General features: G+C 46.0%; 1 protein-coding gene across 1 annotated transcript; it reads right to left on the bottom strand.

Moving 5' to 3' along the window:
• Window positions 1-1,708: 1,708 nt before the first annotated feature.
• Pdcd7 (programmed cell death 7) lies at window positions 1,709-11,933 on the bottom strand. The gene is made up of 5 exons (XM_059268120.1): window positions 10,998-11,933; window positions 6,743-6,881; window positions 4,720-4,956; window positions 4,411-4,498; window positions 1,709-2,796 (listed from the first exon to the last, which is right to left on the bottom strand). The coding sequence occupies exons 1-5, from the start codon at window positions 11,874-11,876 to the stop codon at window positions 2,673-2,675; spliced, it is 1,467 nt and encodes a 488-aa protein (XP_059124103.1). The 5' UTR covers window positions 11,877-11,933; the 3' UTR covers window positions 1,709-2,672.
• Between the last annotated feature and the right edge of the window lie 4,830 nt (window positions 11,934-16,763).

Below are 16,763 nucleotides of genomic sequence, written 5' to 3'. Positions count from 1 at the left end.
TAAAAAAAGCTAACTGGAAACAAGACACAGTTTGTCCTTACCTTCTAATTTCCAGGAGAGCTTCTCTGTGGACAGACTATGAAGACATGAACAGTACAACAGATGGTGTAATCCCAGCTAAGCTTTTTAAAAAGTCACATGGACATGGAAACATAAAGAGTTTTAGAGAGATTAAGCTGGTTGGCTTGTTGCAGCAAATTCTCAGACAGCACAGACTCCACCAAATACTTAGTATTTAACATACAATGACTCTTTCCTGTGTTTACCTAATTCCTTAAAAATTTGTGTTAGTCTCTTACAAGTCCTGGTTTGGGGATGTGTGTATTTTTTTTTTCATATAGAATGTAATTAATCTGGAGCAGAGGCTCGGTGGTTAGAAGTACTGGCTGCTCTTCCAGAGGACCTGGGTTTGATCCTCAGCATCCATATGGTGGCTCAAAGCCATCTGTAACTCCAGTCCCAGGGGACTGGACTCTCTTCTGGCCTGTGGGCACCAGGCACGCATGTAGTGCAAACACATACATGCAGACATAGCACCCACAAACACAAAATAGTAAAATATTTGTAAGGAAGAGTATGATAAATCAACAATTAGTTAACTTCCTGATTTATCTTTGAATTTTATTTCTTCATTTTATTAAACATTGATGTTTAATATATGGAGAATTTAGGTAAAAGTGAAAAATCCAAAAAAATGAATTGGTAAATAGCTGAAGGTAAACCAAATTATAGATCTAAATTCTGCTGATTGAGAAGACTAAGATGACAGGTGGTGGTGGCGCACGCCTTCAATCCCAGCACTTGAGAGGCAGAAGCAGGCGGATCTCTGTGAGTTCGAGGCCAGCCTGGTCTACATAATAAGTTCCAGGACAGGTTCCCAAGCTACACAGAGAAACCCTGTTTTGAAAAACTAAAAAAAGAAAGAAAGAAAGAAAAAAACAACCTAAGAAATGACCAAGGGTTACCCGCATCTCTCCAAGCCTGGAAAGGAACAATGGCGGCGGCTGCTACAGCTCACAGGCAGGCAATATACCAGGAAACTTAGAAAACGAAAAATGGGCAAAAAATGCTCTCTTTATAAGAGCCTTGCCGACACCAAATATAGATCAGGAATAGCTTTTCTCCACTCAGAGTTCAACGCCTCCTTTTCTGGGTCAGTTGCTGAATCTCCCTAGTCCCTGCCCATCGATGCTGGTATCCACGGTGACAGGGCCATACTGTCACAACTCATACAATCCATTGCTGCTCTTCCTGCAGCTCATCTCAGAGCAGGAAGTGCAGAGTTCAAAGGAAAAGGTACACAGGCCTGTCGGTCAGGGGAAGCTAACTGTATCAGACCTTAAAACTCATGAGCTCAGACACACTGGGAAAAAACAGCCCGCTCCCTAGCTGTCTGGTATAAAGCAGTTCTGTTCCCTAGGCGTACAGTAGAATGCACAACTGAGCAATATATATTAAACTACAAAAAGGGACAAGCGTGTTAGTATGTCACACCTAAGGGCTCCCAATTCCACATCGTTTCCAAAGTTGATGGTGATCTTTCTTGCTATCCAGAGTCAGATTTTACAGCCAAAGTTCTGCGTTTACAATCATTTTTTCTGCAGCAAACACCTGTTTATTAGATTTGGAGTGAAATGCTTTAGCAATGTGAAGATGAAATGTGTTAAATGATTCGAGAGAGGATAAATCAGGGGCAAAGGCTCAAACGAAAAGTGAAAATGGTATTTATTTAGCTTTTAGGAAATTAAATAACAAAACCCAGAATAAAGCAAAACAAAAACCATAACATGTCATATGACTGATCATGTCCAAGCACAATAGCTCTTATTAATGAATATAAAAAATAAAATTTACCGTTCATATTTGCTCCTTTCCCAACTTTTACTATATGGATATTTTTGGAAGCTTGAGCTAAGGGGGGAAAAAAATCCCAGAGCTACCCCAGTCCCTACCACGTGACTGAGATTACAGTCCCATAGGGAAACACGTTTCTATTCCTGGAGACCCCACAGCTAGATCCCTCGGAACTCTATAGACTGGCGCGTTCATGAGGAACACAGGCACTGTCAGAGCACGAGCCGACCTGGTCTGGCCCTTGGGTTTTCTAAGCTCCCCACAGGACAGACAACAGTTCTAAGCCGTCAGCATTCCTGGCAGCCCAGTCTACAGCCACTGCCGTGGTCCTCAGGAGCAGCCTCCCAACTGCACCAGAACTGGGGTTAACAGAACTGTAGGTCAAACTCTGACCTGCACCCCGGGAGCTGGAGGGCAGTTGGTATGGGAAGATCAGGAGTAGTGGCTGCTAACTCTCCTCAGTGAACCTTCAAGCAGTAACCAAGTGCTGACTGTACTTACCCACCAAAGTACAACAAACTACAGCAAATGAGCAGGCCACACCAGACCAAGCCCCTCAAAACAGAGGCAGATTTAGTGAATGAAGGCCACTGCCGTGCTAATAACCTCAGTTCATCTAGACCCTTTCCTGCTGAACCTTATTATCTCCTGCTGCAAGAGGCACACTGGCCAGGGCAGAGATCAGAAGGAAGCAGGACTTCCAGCCAGGACAATGCCGCATGGAGTTGAAGTTGTGCAGAAGACCACAGCAGAGATGACAGCATCACTAGTATCTAGAGCTGCAGTGCTCGCCTGTGGGACCACGCTCCTGGCGCCTCTTAATGCATCTTAACAGCCGTTGCCCAGATGTCGTTGCTGGGGATCGGGGGAAGGACCCATCCTTGGGGAACGGAGTTGCCTTTAGGATGATCAGACGGCACCAGGTACTGATCCCAATCATGCCTTAATAAGAACATTACAGAACAATGTTTATTTCTGGTTTTCCCCAAGCAAGATATTCAGAAACTATATTTCATATCTAGGATATTATTTTCAAATATGTACCAACCTGCTACAAAACTGGGTTTCTAGGAAGTATGCCTAGGGTCACATTAATGTACACATTTAAGGAAAAACTTAAGTTTTTAAACTCTGTAAACAGCCAAACAGTGAATGTACAGTTGACACTTATCGTTTGTAGAATCTGTATTTCTAATTTCCCTCTCTCTCTCTCTCTCTCTCTCTCTCTCTGAGACAGGGCTGGGCTGAGGCTGACCTTGAACTCCTTATCCACCTGTCTCCACCTCCTAAGTGTTAGGGCTACAGGCATGAGCCACCACACTTGGGTACATTAACAAATTTAAATCACCCCATATGGCATTTTCATGGACAACCACAAATGCAGAGAAAGAAAAAAAAAATCTGTGACATTCTGCTTTCGTCTCTTCCGGCTTTATGGTACAAATCAGCGTCCTTTTCGTGGCCTGCTCTGTGCCACGTGGTCAGTTTTGTGCTTCTAGATCATCGACAGCCCTGATGCGATGCTTATAATCAACAGCATACATTAAATTATTGTCTTCAAACAGACATATGAAACAAGGTGGTGATCAGCTAATAAAAAAGTAAGACAGAGGCTGGAGAGATAGTTCAGCCGTTAGGAACACTGGCTACTCTTCCAGAGGATCCAGGTTTGACCTCCAACATCCACATGGGAGCTCGTGACTGTCTGTAACTCCAGTTCCATAGAATCTGATGCCTTCCTCTGGCCTCCACAGACAGCAGGCACACATATTGCACAGACTTACATTCAGGCAAAATACCCAATCACATAAAATTTAAAAAAAAAAAAAAGTCAAGACAGGAGGCTCAGCTGTCTCCTTTAGGAGCAATGTCCAGTATTCTGTGACTCAATATTCACAGTAACTTGAGTACACACCCGTCATCAATAATAGGTTTAAAGGCTAAAACTGTGTATCAGACAAAGTTAAAACTCTTCCTGAAAAATAAATTTGATATGCCAGAAAATTCCTTCCCAAGACTGAGAAATTACTGGAGTGTTGGAAGGAACTTCAGTTACTTTCAAGCCGTTCTTTGAGACCCCGAGGTCCTAAGATGTTTTAGCCTAGAGACAACAAAATGCTTCTAGGTAACAAGTTTATACTGCCTGGGACATCTAATCATTTACTTCATTTTACCCACTGACTACTCAAACGACTGCATGTGGACAAGAGGCTTTTCTCAAAAGAGAATGAAGAGAACAAGGCCAGCTATGGTGATGCAGGCCTTTAATCCAGCACTGAGGAGGTGGCAGCAAGTGGATCTCTGAGTTCAAGGACAGCCTGGTCTACAGAGCAGTCACAGCCAAGTTTCTTAACCTGTTCAAATGGAGATACTGACTTCCAAGAATTAATGAGGACTTTTAAGATACAAGTGGCACCCTTGAAATTTGGCAACACTACACACTCAAAAAGGACCTTTTTAAAAAAAGATGCAGCAACAGACCTCAACAGTGGAAGCATTTCATCAAGAGCTTGCTGCTACCCAAGACAAAGGGACACAAGAGGCTGCCCTTCTGACCTTATCTGAATGAGCGCAGGCAGGGAGTGCTCGGCCTGGAGGTAATACTGGCGGAACGGCTGTAAGAGGTGAGCAAGTGGGAAGTCATCTGAAAGAGAAAGGCACACATGTCACCTTGCTTGCTGTTCAGAGTGCACGATTATGAGAGCAGGGCTAAGCTCACCTCCTCGGGAACCCTGACCTCCACCATGTAGTTGGGAATCTCAACCTGTAGTCAGGACTACCTTTCAGCTCAAGTTGGGTTTCTCATAATAAAAGAACCGTCAACGTAGATCTTTCCTCCATCTCCACTGGCAAGGGTAAACTTACCGGGATCTCCAAATAACTTGGACTCAATTTCACGCTTCTGAAGTAAAAGTCTCTCTCTCTCTTTTCTCTGTTTCTTTTCTAATTCTCTTTTCCTCTCTTCCTCCTGTTCTCCTTCCAGCATAACTCGGAGGGCTCTCTCTTCAGCTTCATACAGTTCAGAGCGCTTTTTAATGAGTTTTCTCAGCCGCTGAAGATGGTTCTCAAAAGTCTCATCCGCTGAGGCAGGAGGACAGACCCCTGTGCAAAAAGAAGTAAATGGAGGTTCCTTTACCTGTCCATTCCTAGGCAGTAAAGAAGAGTAACAGGAGCACCTATGCAGCACCTGCCTTGTGTTTACACACACTCCCTAAGACAGCAGGGCACTGACTGAGAAAACTGATGACCGCCTGCCACTTTCCAGGAGAGGCAGGTCTGCACCTTCTCCGTCCATCTCTCCGACCTACTTAGTTTCTTTACTGATCCTTGCTTTGACATCCTCTGGAAGTTTGTCTTTTGGCCCTCATACCATTCTATAATCTCAAGGTCAGAACAACTCATGCTACTTGCTGATGCACACACACACCCCAGAGGAGGACATTAGCTGTCTTGTTCTATCACTCTTTGCCTTGTTCCCCTGAAACAGGGTCTCTCACTGAACCTGGAGCTAGGTTGGCACCTAGCAGCCCCTGCCATCCTCCTGAGTACAACCCTGCACTGGGACAAAGGCATGCGTAACTACATCTGTGTAGACCACAAGTTCCTGAAACTTGACCAGTCAACTCAAGACTGTTCTCCCTGTTTCTGTCTCAGTAGGAGTGGCATCATCATTTGTGCAGCAGACCAGGTTAGAACCTTGAAATCACCATAAAACAAAGACAAGGGAGAGGTGTTTGGTTTTTCGTAAGAGAGCTTCAAACAGCAACTACTAATCTTCCCTCTTACATACAACTGCCCTGAAAGAACCAGTGAGAGCATAGGATTCTGAATACACTGGAGGCTCACTTGTGGAAAGCAATCCGTTAGTGAATGAGTCTGGCTCAATGCACAACAGTTACACCCCAATAAAACCTTATTAAGGATCTAAAAGTTCTGTTTTCATAGTATTTTTTTCTTTATCTAATTTTTTGGGTTTTTTTGTTTTGTTTTGTTTATTTGTTTTTTTGAGACAAGGTTTTTCTGTGCAGTCTTGGCTGTCCTGGAACTCACTCTGTAGACAGGCTGGCCTCGAACTCATAGAGCTCCACCTGCCTCTGCCTCCCAAGTGCTGGGATTAAAGGTGTGCACCACCACCGCCTGGCATCTAAACTTTTTTATTTTATGAGTAAGTACAGGCACATTCATGTCATGGCATGCATGTAAAGGTCACAGAATAACTTTCAAGAGTTGGTTCCCCATTTCTATAGTGGGGCCCAAGGTTCAAATTCAGGGCTTCTGGCTTGCCCAGCAAATGCTTCTATCTCCTGAGTCATCTTGCTGGCCCTGGTGTCCTTTTAAACCACACAGGGGAAACTATTAGTCAGACTGGCATTTGGTAACTTGTACATGTTGTGATGCAATTTCCTACAGGAGTAAAACATGCCACTTGTAACTCTAATTCCAGGGTATGACATCCTCTTCTGACCTCCACAGGTATTTACATACACATCATGCATACAGACAGTCACACAAACACAATATTAAAAATAGATTTAAAGAAAAAAAAAACAACAAATTTCTGAGCTACTGCTGTCAAGACCAGTTACTCTAAAGAGTACAAATAATTAAGTTCCAAATGTTCTTCCTCCAAAAATATTTGCAAGCCAAGCATAGAGGCCCAGGCCACCTCTGTTGTGACCTCTACCACAGAGAAGCTGAGGCAGGACAACTGTCACAAGTTCAAAGCCAGCATGAGCTGCAGAGCTGAGATTCTATCTACAAGGAACAAAAGACAAGGAAAGGTAAGAAAAGGGAAACACTCCCACCATGTTATGTTATCTGGATGGGGAGGAACTAAGATGGAGGAGGAGGAAGAGGGGGAAGGAGGAGAAATGCAGACTGTCCTTACCTTTCCTTGCTGCAGCTTCTTTCCTCAGTTTCCTCAGTTTCTCTAAAGCACGCAGAATGTCCACCATTCTTTTAGTGTCCGATTGTTTTTTCCTTACTTCAGACAAGACACCATCAGCAGCCGCTTTGAGTTCCTGCTCCTGAAGGGAAACAGGGCCACAAGAACTTGTATTAGGAACCTCCTCACAGCAGATGAGCCCTCCCTGGAGGCAAGCTTCCAGAGAATCAGGCTGTCCACAACAGACCGCTGAGTCTGTTTCTATTTCCCAGGCCTGGCATGCTACACTGGTTCAGTCCGGGCTTCTTTTCCTGGTTAACTAGACAACCATGTTGCCGCTCTGTTTGCCGAGACTGTCGTCCGTCCGTCCGTCCGTCCGTCCGTCCGTCATCTCCCCCATGGGACCCAGGCTGGCTCTGACTGAACTCCCTGTCTTCTTACCTCAGCCTCCCACTGACGTGATCCACCTCTCCCAGATGATCACACAGCCTTCTCCCCTTTTTGGTTTTGTTTTATTTCTAAGAGATGGTCTTACTCTGTCGCCAGACTGGCTTCAAACTACAGCATCCACCTGCCTCAGCCTCCAGGTGCTGAGATCACAGATGTGAGCCACCACGTCCAGCTCCATAGAACCTTCTTAGAGGGGACCCTCTCCTCTCAGCAGCTTCAATACCTGCACTGAGTTCTTGTCTCAGTGTTTCCAGGTGTGATCCAGGAGTGCCTGCATCCAATTAACCTTGTCAAGCTAAAGATCTATTAAAAATGCAGATTAACAGACCTGATTAATCGGCTCCCAAGGAGGACAAGAAATGGATCTGGAAAAGCCTAGGACTCTACAATGTCTCAGAGTAACACTAAGTTTGTCCTCCTCTGCTCCCAAAGATCCCAGAGATCGCTTCTACAATCATCTCTCACACACTGGAGCTAGGCTTCCTGGGATCTGTCTTCATATCCTCATCTGCTTGCCTACTTCTCTCCCATCTGTCTGCAGTGAGTGTCTGCAGTCCCACTATCACAGCCAGTGACGACGCCTCTCCACTCTCCTGCTTGGAAAACCGTGACTACCTGTAGCTGGTGCTTCCCTTTAGCACTGCTCGAAGGCTCAGAGCTCAGAGTCATTCTGTTATCTAGGGCCTTCCTCCAATGAACTAGATATTCCCCCTGGGCTCCTTCTACTAGCTGTACTGACATGATCCCCTCAAGGCTCTAAGCAATCAAAGAAAAGCTATATTTTATTCCTCTCTAGCCCTGCTATCAGACACTAGGCCCAATACCTAATGGGCCCTTACTAAATGTTTGCTGAAGTGACTCTAATTTCATCAGGTTAAAGTATTGCCTCCCTAGTGCTGACATTCCTGAGGGTACAATGCTAAAGTTTGCTATCAATATACTTCCCAGCAATGCTATACTGGTCTCTAGGACAGTGGTAGACACAGGGAAAAGGGAGATTTACTGGATAATTTCATGTCAACTTAAAACGAGCTAGCTAGAGTCCTTTGGGAAGAGGGACACTCAACTGAGTGTCCAATTGTGGGTGGTGCTACTGCTGTGGAATAATCCTTCTGTACACTGTGAATATGTATTACTCTCATTGGTTAATAAAAAGCTAACAGGCTGGTAGCTGGGCAGGAAGTTAGGTGGGAAAGCCAAACTGAGAATGATGGGAAGGAGGTGGAGTCAGGAGAGACGGCAGCCAGTTGCTGAGCCAGCAGGACATATAAAAATGCGGTAACAAGCCATGAGCCATGTGGCAAAGCATAAACAGAAACACGGGTTAATTTAAGTGTAAGAGTTAGCTAGTAACAAGCCTGAGCTAACGACTGAGTATAATTCATATTCATCCTCTGAGTCGGTTATTTGGGACTGGGCTGTCGGTACAGGAAATTTCTGCCTATATGCTACCCATGGGCAAGTAGTCCTGGTATATATAAAAAAGCAGGCTGATCAAGCCCTGGAGAGTAAGCCAGCAAGCAACACTTCTCCACGGTTTCTGCATTAGCTCTTGCCTCCAGGTTCCAGCCCTGTTTGAGTTCCTGTTCTGACTGCCTTTAATGATGGACTAAGATGTATAAGTGTAAGTGAAATAAACACTTTCCTCCCCAAGTAGCTTTTGGTAATGCATTTCATCACAGCAATAGAAATTCTAACTAAGACAAAAGTGTTAGCTGACTGTGGAGAGTAGAGAGGCAAAAGAACCCTTAGCACTGTCCCAACAAGACCCAAACAATGACACCAACAGACACGTTAGCATGGAAGGGGGAAAGCTCCAAAAGCCTCAACCCTAGACAACTACAGGCAACTGGGGAATGCTCAGAGCAAGAGAAATGGTCTTCCCCAAGGACTAACAGCTCAATTCACTACCAATACCACGTGGTCATCCCTGAAATCATATACACACAAGTAACATTAAATGTACTGGTCAGGTTGTATTTATGTATATATGTAACAATAAGTAAAGAAAGAGGCCATGAATTTGAAAGAGAACAAGGGAGATGCATGGGAGAGGTTGGAGGGAATAAATGGAAAAAGGGAAATGATGTAATTATATTTTCAAAAATAAAAACGTATATATTCTAAAAAAGCAGCAGTGGGGCTGAAGAGATAGCTCAGCAGTTAAGAGCACTTGCTACTCTTACAGAGGACCAAGGCTCAATTCTCAGCACCCATATAGTGGTTCACAATCTTCTGTAACTCCAGTTCCAGGGGATCCGTAACTCCAGTTCCAGGGGATCCAATGTCCTCGTCTGACCGACATGACCACTAGGCACACATGCAGTGCACATACAAACATGCAGACAAAACACTCATATAAAAATGAATAAATCTAAATAATAACAATAACAACAGCATTCAAAGGTAATGAGGATGCCTTCAGCCAACACTTGGCAAATTTTTCTCCCTGGCTCTACTGACGAACATGAGATAGATAAGCTCTGAAATCAGACAACCTAGACTTACGTCTGATGTAATACTGGTACAAACTTGTGTGACTGTTGTCAAGTTAACTGTTTTAAGTCTCAATCTATAAAATTAGGTAACGAATTTCTCAGGGTTGTATGTAGGACATTAGTGTAGTGTCCACTATAGATGTGAGTGCTGAACTGAGGAAGGCAACCTAGAAAACAGGGTAGCAACCAGGGACACCAGTGTATTTGGATTATGCACACTCTCCTCTTACAATAATGCCCCTGGCAGCCAAGCTCCTTTGCCTCTCCAAACAATGCACCTAGCAAACTCAGACCTCCATCTTTACATATACTCCTCCTCACTAAACAATGGAATAGGTTTCTTCTCCCCTAATGACCATTGAACTTGGACAGTTTCTATTCAAACATATTCCCAACACATCTTACTAGGAGGGCCCATACAGCTGGAACTGGTTTTTGGTGCATGCACAGTAAGGAAAAAGTTAAATCTGTGTCCAAGTAAACTTTTAGAGTAACCTACTTACCATCTTATGCCTATACACATGCGAAGTGCTTATGATTAAAATCAAATGCATCACAGGGAGGCACAAATAGTAGAAAAGATCACAGGGCCTAATCTCTCAATCAAAATAGAGAACCATCTTCATTAGACACATTAGTAACCAAGTTCTTCCTCTATAACCCTACAAAAGAAAGTGGCGGAGACTTTTGAGTATCTTCTCTCGTGTGGACCCTGGGGCTGCCAATCTTGACAGTGTATTCCTTCTAATCTGTACTTATTGCTTTGTTTTTTTTTCCTTTGAATAAAGTTTTCTTGCTATTTTTGCAATTCTGTGTGAGTCCTTATTTCAATCATTTGAATAAGAGGTCAAGTATCTGAAGACACCTGGACAAGACAGACTCATACCACCCAACACACAGGGATTCACAGTTTCAAACTAATAAACACATGAATCCTAGGGGAAACTATTATTAATCTCACCAGCTAATTAGGCTATAAAGGTCTCGAGGTGTGGCCCAAGTCCTCTAAATTTGCATGCTTAGGGTACTATAAAACATAATACGGAGGCCAGTTAGTACTGAACGTCAGTAATTGGATCCAACTTTGAAGCAGGGGACAGGAGGTGTGCCCTCCCAGAAATGTACCAGCGTGAACTTGTCGTGTGTTTACGGAACTTCATAGTGTACATTCTTGTGTACCATACATCATCAAAACAGAATACAGAACAAAGAGGTGGTAAAGGCTAGCTTTCACGGATAAGCATCCAAGTTAACCAGCACGCAGATTCAGGTTCCAGTCACCACCGCTCCAACTGCATAGTAGTTCTCACCCGCTTCTTTTCCTCCACTTCCTGCACGCATTTCACCCTCCAGCGGTCAATCTCCTGCTCCCGTTCCGCGGCCTGCGCGGCCTCCGCCTCCCGCTCAGCCTCGCGTTCCCGGGCCCTCTCACGGAGCCGCAACCGGCGGCGCCGGACCCTCTCCAGCCTCCGTCGCGCCTCGCCCACATAGGCGGCCTGGGCCAGCGGCTGCAGCCGCTCGGCTAGCTCCGCTCGCAATGGCACGGCCTGAGCGTGCAGCGAGGCCCAGGCCGCTCCGTCAGCCTCGGCCTCGCGCAGGGACTGCCCCAGGCTGCGTAGCCGCCGCACTAGGCGCCAAGCGGCGCGCAATCGCGCGCGCACCTCGCCCAGGCTAGGCCCGACGGGTGTGCTCCGGGGCCCGGGGCCGCCCGGCCGCCGGTGGTTCCCGAACACCGCCTCCAGCCACTGCCGGTCGCGCAGGCGCTGCAGGGCCGCGTCCCCGAGCACGTCAGGCGGCGGCGGCGCCTCAGCCCAGCGCGGGCTCCAGGGCGGCCCAGGGCCTGGAGGCGGTGGCCGCGGACGCTCGCCGGCGTCGGGCCCCGGGAAGGGCCGGCACTGCGGCGGCGGAGGCGGCAGCGGCGGGGGCGGCACCGGATAGAAGGAGCCGCCACTGCCGCCGCCGCCGCCGCCGCCGCGGGAGGCCTCGGCCGGGGCGCGGGGCTGCAGCGCCAGCGGAGGCTGGAGGAAGGGGGCGGATGCCCCCGGGAAAGGGCCGGGCCGCTGGGGAAGAGGCGGCGGGAAAGCCGGGGAGGGCAGCGGCGGGGGCGGACAGCCGAACGGAGCGGAAGGCGGTGGCTGCGGGGGCGGCGGCCCCTGGCGGCCCTGGGCGAAGAAGGGTGGCAGGGCCATGTCGGTAGTGCAGCGGCCGCGAGCGGTGACAGGAATTCTGTGTACTTCTTTAGGCGAGTTCCGGGAGGAAGTGACGTTTTACAACGCGCGACTCCCTGCTTCACTCGCCTCCCGGAAGTGCGTCGTACTGCGGTGCAATGGTCCAGTCTTGAATTCTCAAGTCCTGACTTTTTTGAAAGTTCTGGGTGAGGGACTACAGAGACTCAGCCTGAGGCTTCGGCAAAGATCCGAAAGACAAGAAGGAATTAATTATAAGAGAGGAACACAGTCTGGATGGAAACAGCATGTGCTAGTACTTTGTAGAATGTCTGTTGGGGGTCTGAAAGAATGCCAGCGTGTGGAACACAGAAACACCAGGGAAACTTGGTGATCTTTGGGAGATGGACAGAAGTTTAGTGTCCACAGCGTCATATCGGGTTTTGTTGGTTGTTTGGGTTGTGGTTTGTTTTTGTTTTTTTTTTTTTTTTTGGTTTTTCGAGACAGGGTTTCTCTGTATAGCTTTGCGCCTTTCCTGGGACTCACTTGGTAGTCCAGGCTGACCTCGAACTCACAGAGATCCGCCTGGCTCTGCCTCCCGAGTGCTGGGATTAAAGGCGTGCGCCACCACCGCCCGGCGGGTTGTGGTTTTTTGGTTTGGTTTGGGTTGTTGCTTTTTGTTTTTTCAAGACACGGTTTCTCCGTGACTGTCCTAGAACTCACTTTGTAGACCAGGCTGGCCTCGAACTCGGAAATCTGCATGCCTTTGCCCCCCTAGTGCTGGGATTAAAGACGTGAACCACCAACGCTCGGTTCCAGGTTGCCAACTCTTTTTTTGTTTGTTTGTTTTTTGTTTTGTTTTGTTTGTTTTTCGAGACAGAGTTTCTCTGTATAGCTTTGCGCCTTTCCTGGAACTCACTTGGTAGCCCAGGCTGGCCTGGAACTCACAGAGATCCGCCTCGCTCTGCCTCCCGAGTGCTGGGATTAAAGGCGTGTGCCACCACCGCCCGGCTTGGTTGCCAACTCTTAATGTTATGAATTTGCACGGGTCAGGGATCCCCAGCTGACTGGGCCAGGATATCCCATTAGAGCAGAGAGCCATGCTGGCATGTTGGGCAGATGCAGCCGTGGGCTGGCGGGCGACCCTCGCCATGTGGCATGCGCAGGGCGGCGGCTGCAGGCGACCGGACAGTCTTTCAGGACCCAGACGCTGCATCCGTGGGGAAATAGTTTATTATAATAGAGAGACAAAGAGAAAGATAGGAAAGAGGGAGAGAAGAAAGAGAAAAAAGGGTACAGAAAGAGAGGGGGATGGAGGGTGCACACCTCGTGGGAGGAAAAGTGAGAGAGAAGGGGAGGGTTTTTTCCTTAAAATGGGGCTTTTATGTCAGGACTCAGGGAGGCGCCAAGGGGCAGATTAGAATACTAACACTTAAGAACAATGAAAAACCAGTGGTTATAAGCCAGAGTTGTGAAGGGAAGTCCTTCCATTTTATTAGTTAAAAAATTAAACTTTTTTGAAATAACTTATGATTCATATTCAGCTGTAAGAAACAATACAAAGTGCTTCTTTCTGCGTGTCCTTTATCCCAGTTTCCCCACCAGCAACGTCTTATAAAGCTGCAATGCGGGCTGGAGAGATGGCTCAGAGGTTAAGAGCACTGACTGCTCTTCCAGAGGTCCTGAGTTCAATCCCCAGCAACCACATGATGCCTCACAACCATCTGTAATGAGATCTGGCGCCCTCTTCTGGCCTGCAAGCATACATGTAGACAGAACACTGCATACATAAACAAACAAACAAACAAATAAAGCCACAAGGTGGTGGCACACGCCTTTAATCCTAGCACTTGGGAGGCAGAGTCAGGCGGATCTCTGTGAGTTCGAGGCCAGCCTGGTCTACAGAGCGAGATCCAGGACAGGCACCAAAACTTACAGTGGGGTGCATGCCGCATGCCATGATGTGGAAGGAGGACAACTTGAGGGAGTAAGTTCTCTCCTTCCACCAAGGGGGTCCCCAGAAACAAACTTGGGTTATCAGACTTGGTATCAAGGACTTCTACCCTCTGAGCCATCCAAATTGTTTTTTAGAGTAGCCATACCTTTTTTTCACCAGCAATATGAGCAAACTTGATTTCTCTGCATGCTCATATCCTTTCCTTTGAAGTATCTTTTCATATCTTTTGTATTTTCTAATGGAATCTTCTGTTTATGTGTATGTGAATTTGGGCCAGCACATGCCATGGCACATGTTGGAGGTCAGAGGTCAACCTTCAGGAGTCTGTTCTCTCTTTCCACTATGGGTTCCAGGGATTGAGCTCAGGTTGTAGTGTTTACAATGGCAGGTATTTTTACCTAATAATCCTTGCTGGCCCTTACTGTTTCTCTTTAAATGTATGTCTGAGTGTATGTGCATGTGGATAGGCCAGAAGAGGGCATCTTTCTCCACTCTCTGTTCTATATTGGGTGTGGGTTCACAAGGATCTGTGGAATCAAGACACAGAGGCACCTCAAGGATGAAATTAGCCTTTCCACTGCAGGGGGATCAGCCTCTCTGGACTGACTCCTCCTAGCTTAGCAAAGGGCTTTTTTATTGTTCTCCAATTTACACTTTTTAGCAAGTTAATTTCTGTAGCCCAAAACCTCTTATCTAAGCTCCCCAAAGGGACAATGACCAATGCAAATTCTCAGTTAAGGAATACCACAGTTTTCTGGGTTGTCCTCAACCAAGTTTGCGTAGGCTTTGCACCTTTAGAAAATTCCCAGACAAGATTCACATAGAAGGTGCCAGGAGACAGAAGAGGCAGATTAAAGCTGGGTGCCAGCTGCAGCTCTGCAGGGATTCTCCCAGCACCTCTCCATCTGTTATCTGCTAAGCCATCTCACTGGCCCTCCTGAGGTAGCTTCTGTCATGTTTGTAACTTTAATTGGATCAAGGTATTTCTTTCTTTGCACCAAGGAATGTCCATTTGTTGCAGCATCATTTTAATTTCTTACAGTCTGGGCAGGCCTCAAATATGCTAGCCAAGAACTCCACTACTTAGCAATACCCCTAAGCCCTACTTTCACCTTTTATGGTGCTTCTACAGTCTGAGCAACTTAACTACATGATAGATGTGGAGGTCTGAATGAAAATGGCCTCCATGGGTTCATATATTTGCATGCTTAGTCCTGAGTTGAAATGTTTGGAAATGATTAGGAGGTGTGGCCTTGTTGGAGGAAGTGTGTGTTACTGGGCTTTAAGGTTTCAAAAGCTCATGCCAGGTCCAGTCTCTCTCTCTCTCTCTCTCTCTCTCTCTCTCTCTCTCTCTCTCTCTCTCTCTCTCTCTCTCTCTCTCTCTCTCTCTCCTCTGCCTGCTACCTATGGATCAGGATGTAAAGCTCTCAGCTACTGCTCCAGTGCCCTGCCTGTCTGCTTCCTGCCATAATAATAATGGACTAACCACCTGAAACTGTGACCAAGCCGAAGTTAAATGCTTTCTTTTATAAGAGTTGCTTTGGTCTTGGTGTTTCTTCACAGCAATGGAACAGACTAAGACAACAGATATGCCCCATTTCATATTTTCATCAATACTATTAATCACCTTCTATGCCAAGAGCTGAGGCCTAGAAGGTGAGGTAGAAGGGTTTCTTTGAAGACAGAACCTCTGGTGTCTGAGAAGAATTCATCTGGCCCCACTTCCCAGGGTACCTCTCAAACTTCTCAGAAGCTTAACTTTTTAAGTGTATGGGTGTTCTGCTAACATGTATAGCTGTGTACCGTGTACATGCAGGACCTGTAAATGCCAGAGGAGGGTGTTAGTTTCCCCTGGAAATGAACCACCATATGGCTGCTGTAGTAAATCAAACCTTGGTCCTCTGGAAGAGCAGCCACTAAGCCATCTCTCTAGCCCTAAACTTTCCAGAAACTCTGTGAAACTGTACCATTCAAAACCTTCAGCTATCTTTAAATTATGTAAGGTGTAATTTTGTATTTTCCAAATGGCTGCTCAGTTGTCATTACCAATCATTGAATAGTATTCCTTTTCCTCATAAATTTTAAACATCTTTTTACACTTAAATTCTCATTTCTGATTTCTAGACTTCATTCTTTTCCATTATCTAGTTGCTCATTCATGCATTGGTACCTTCTAAAAGGTATCTATTTATAATTATGTTTAGATTTATTTATTTTGATACTGTGTATTAGTGTTATTTATAATTATGTTTAGATTTATTTGATACTGTGTATTAGTGTTTTGCCTGCTTGTATATATATATGCACCATGTGTGTGCAGTGCCCATGGAGGCCAGAGGAGAGAGTACCAGATCTCCTTATTATAGAATTACACATAATTGTTAGCTATCATGTGGATACTGGGAAAGCAATAGCATGCCTTTAATCCCAGCATTTCAGAGGCAGAGAAGCAGATGGATCTCTGTGAGTTCAAGGCCAGCCTGGTCCACAGAGTGAGTTCCAGGACAGCCAGTGCTACATAGAGAAACCCTATCTCAAAGAAACAAAAACAAATTAGTGTGTTTTGTAAGTGCAAAAGCTATGAAACCTCCTTATCTAGTTGGTTAAATCCTAGATTCTGCTGCTAGTTGTATGAACATGGGGAAGCTACTCAAGCATTATGAGCATCTGTCTCTTCAAAGAATTATCTTTAATTGTTTGTTTGTTTGTTTGTTTGTTTTTGGCTACAGGGTTTCTCTGTGTAGCCCTGGCGCCTGTCCTGGAACTCACTGTAGACAAGGCTGGCCTTGAACTCACAGATATCTGCTTGCCTCTGCCTCCCAAGTGCTGGGATTAAGGGCATGCATTACCACCACCCAGTTAAAATTGCATTTTAATTGGTATTTTTATTGAAATACTAGATTTATAATGCCCCCCCCTTTCCAAGACATGAGTTCTCTATGTATTCTTGGCTG

This window comes from Peromyscus eremicus, chromosome 7, assembly GCF_949786415.1.
Source record: "Peromyscus eremicus chromosome 7, PerEre_H2_v1, whole genome shotgun sequence".
NCBI lineage: Eukaryota > Metazoa > Chordata > Mammalia > Rodentia > Cricetidae > Peromyscus > Peromyscus eremicus.
This window is presented reverse-complemented; position numbering and strand designations above follow the sequence as displayed.